The sequence below is a fragment of the Echiichthys vipera genome (assembly GCF_963691815.1).
Source record: "Echiichthys vipera genome assembly, chromosome: 9".
Taxonomy (NCBI): domain Eukaryota; kingdom Metazoa; phylum Chordata; class Actinopteri; order Perciformes; family Trachinidae; genus Echiichthys; species Echiichthys vipera.
Genome location: NC_139834.1, coordinates 2,379,587 through 2,382,743, shown reverse-complemented (window position 1 = coordinate 2,382,743; position 3,157 = coordinate 2,379,587). Strand labels below are relative to the sequence as shown.

General features: G+C 49.8%; 1 protein-coding gene across 1 annotated transcript in view; it reads right to left on the bottom strand.

The window, feature by feature from the left end:
• The window catches only part of plxna3 (plexin A3), a gene marked incomplete at its 3' end in the record, with an annotated part of 77,865 nt that overhangs the window by 12,930 nt on the left and 61,778 nt on the right, over positions 1–3,157 (bottom strand). Inside the window, 2 exon segments of the mRNA XM_083920443.1 lie at positions 16–139; positions 1,095–1,195. Of these exon segments, the coding sequence (XP_083776569.1) occupies positions 16–139; positions 1,095–1,195 (225 nt within the window).

The following is a 3,157-nucleotide window of genomic DNA, read 5'->3' as shown; positions in this document are numbered from 1 at the left end:
TGTGTGTGCGTGTACCTGCGTGGCCGGCGAGGTGACGGACATGTTGCTCGGGGTAACAGAGATGTCCACACATTGGTCCAGACGGGTGTTGAAATGCTGAGGCTCCTCCCACTTGTCACATGCTTCCTGTCTGGAACACCTGGAGGGGTCAAAGGTCACCAGAGGTCAACGTGCTGCGCCTCCAGGAGGAGGAGAAGGAGGTTAAGCATCAGAGAGGAGGAGGAGAAGGTGAAGCATCAGAGAGGAGTAGGAGGAGGAGGAGGTGAAGCATCAGAGAGGAGGAGGAGGAGGAGGAGGAGGTGAAGCATCAGAGAGGAGGAGGAGGAGGAGGAGGAGGTGAAGCATCAGAGAGGAGGATGAGGAGGAGGAGGAGGAGGTGAAGCATCAGAGAGGAGGAGGAGAAGCATCAGAAAGGAGGAGGTGAAGCATCAGAGAGGAGGAGGAGGAGGAGGAGGCGAATCATCAGAGAGGAGGAGGATGTGAAGCATCAGGGAGGAGGAGGAGGAGGAGGAGAAGCATCAGAGAGGAGGAGGAAGAGGAGGAGGAGAAGGTGAAGCATCAGAGAGGAGGAGGAGGAGAAGGTGAAGCATCAGAGAGGAGGAGGAGGAGAAGGTGAAGCATCAGAGAGGAGGAGGAGGAGAAGGTGAAGCATCAGAGAGAAGGAGGAGGAGGAGGAGAAGGTGAAGCATCAAAGAGGAGGAGAAGGTGAAGCATCAGAGAGGAGGAGGAGGAGGAGAAGGTGAAGCCTCAGAGAGGAGGAGGAGGAGAAGGTGAAGCATCAGAGAGGAGGAGGAAGAGGAGGAGGAGAAGGTGAAGCATCAGAGAGGAGGAGGAGGAGGAGGAGGAGAAGGTGAAGCATCAGAGAGGAGGAGGAGGAGAAGGTGAAGCATCAGAGAGGAGGAGGTGAAGGTGAAGCATCAGAGAGGAGGAGGAGGAGGAGGAGGAGAAGGTGAAGCATCAGAGAGGAGGAGAAGGTGAAGCATCAAAGAGGAGGAGGAGGAGGAGGAGGAGGAGGAGGAGGAGAAGGAAGAGGAGGGGGAGGAGGAGGAGGAGGAGGAGGAGGTGGAGGAGGAGGAGGAGGAGCAGCTCCTTACTTGTTGAAGAGGACGCACCAGCCGCAGTGAGGGTCTCCTGAGCCCAGACACTGAGAGCAGCTGCTGTACTGCTCACAGCTCTCCACAGGGAGCCTGCTCACCTGCAACACACACACACACACACACACACACACACACACACACACACACACACACACACACACACACGTCAGTTACGTCATTAACACACACACGCCACGTCCACTTAAAGCTGCCTTCTCTCTAATGTCCAGCAGGAGGAGACTCCACTTAGAGCTGCATTCTCTCTAATGTCCAGCAGGAGGAGACTCCACTTAAAGCTGCATTCTCTCTAATGTCCAGCAGGGGGAGACTCCACTTAGAGCTGCATTCTCTCTAATGTCCAGCAGGAGGAGACTCCACTTAAAGCTGCATTCTCTCTAATGTCCAGCAGGAGGAGACTCCACTTAAAGCTGCATTCCCTCTAATGTCCAGCAGGAGGAGACTCCACTTAAAGCTGCATTCTCTCTAATGTCCAGCAGGAGGAGACTCCACTTAAAGCTGCATTCTCTCTAATGTCCAGCAGGAGGAGACTCCACTTAAAGCTGCATTCTCTCTGATGTCCAGCAGGAGGAGACTCCACTTAAAGCTGCATTCTCTCTAATGTCCAGCAGGGGGGACTCCACTTAAAGCTGCATTCTCTCTAATGTCCAGCAGGAGGAGACTCCACTTAAAGCTGCATTCTCTCTAATGTCCAGCAGGAGGAGACTCCACTTAAAGCTGCATTCTCTCTAATGTCCAGCAGGATGAGACTCCACTTAAAGCTGCATTCTCTCTAATGTCCAGCAGGAGGAGACTCCACTTAAAGCTGCATTCTCTCTAATGTCCAGCAGGAGGAGACTCCACTTAAAGCTGCATTCTCTCTAATGTCCAGCAGGAGGAGACTCCACTTAAAGCTGCATTCCTAATGTCCAGCAGGAGGAGACTCCACTTAAAGCTGCATTCTCTCTAATGTCCAGCAGGTGGAGACTCCACTTAAAGCTGCATTCTCTCTAATGTCCAGCAGGAGGAGACTCCACTTTAAAGCTGCATTCTCTCTGATGTCCAGCAGGTGGAGACTCCACTTAAAGCTGCATTCTCTCTGATGTCCAGCAGGAGGAGACTCCACTTAAATTTGCAGTCTCTCTAATGTCCAGCAGGAGGAGACTCCACTTAAAGCTGCATTCTCTCTAATGTCCACTTAAAGCTGGCGACCACGTAAATCTGTGTTTATGATTCTGAAATCGATCGTCACTTTATTTTCAATGAGGTAAATCCGTTAAATTGACTTGATATTGATTTTCTGTTGTTGTACGGCGTGTGTGTGTGTGTGTGTGTGTGTGTGTGTGTGTGTGTGTGTGTGTGTGTGTGTGTGTGTGTGTGTGTGTGTGCGCGCGTGTGTGTTATCTCAGTGTGGTTTGGTGGTTTCCCGCTGACAGTAACAAAGCCTGAGGCCTGTGTGTAACACATTAGTCTTGATTTTACAGACAGTTAGTCAGTGTGTGTCTGTGTGTGTCTGTGTGTGTGTGTGTGTGTGTGTGTATGTGTGTGTGTGTGTGTGTGCATCTACTATCTTTTACCCAGAGGTCATTGCAGCGGAGAGACAGTAAACACGGTGAAACACAGTGGACACACTGTCTGTCTGTCTTATTCAGACATTCACACATGAATACATTCATTGTCTCACACACACACACACACACACACACACACACACACACACACACACACACACACACACACTCACACACACACTGACCTCATTATCAGGGCTTTTCTTTAAAGACACAGTGACGCTGTTTCTGTGCCAGACTTCATTCATAAACCTGCCGACTCTGCAGTTTCTGTCTCATACGTTTCATTTCTTCGCTGCTTCGTTTAAATCACTTTTCACAGAAACACACTCCAAACACTCATACATCCATATATTTATATATATATTTATATAGGGGAAACATTTAAATGATGAGTCTGCATGTTTCTGGGATATTAGCACATATTTCACATGTGTTAGAGTTAATTTAAAGGTGCATTTAGAGGTCGTATGATTCAAACAGTGCTGCTAA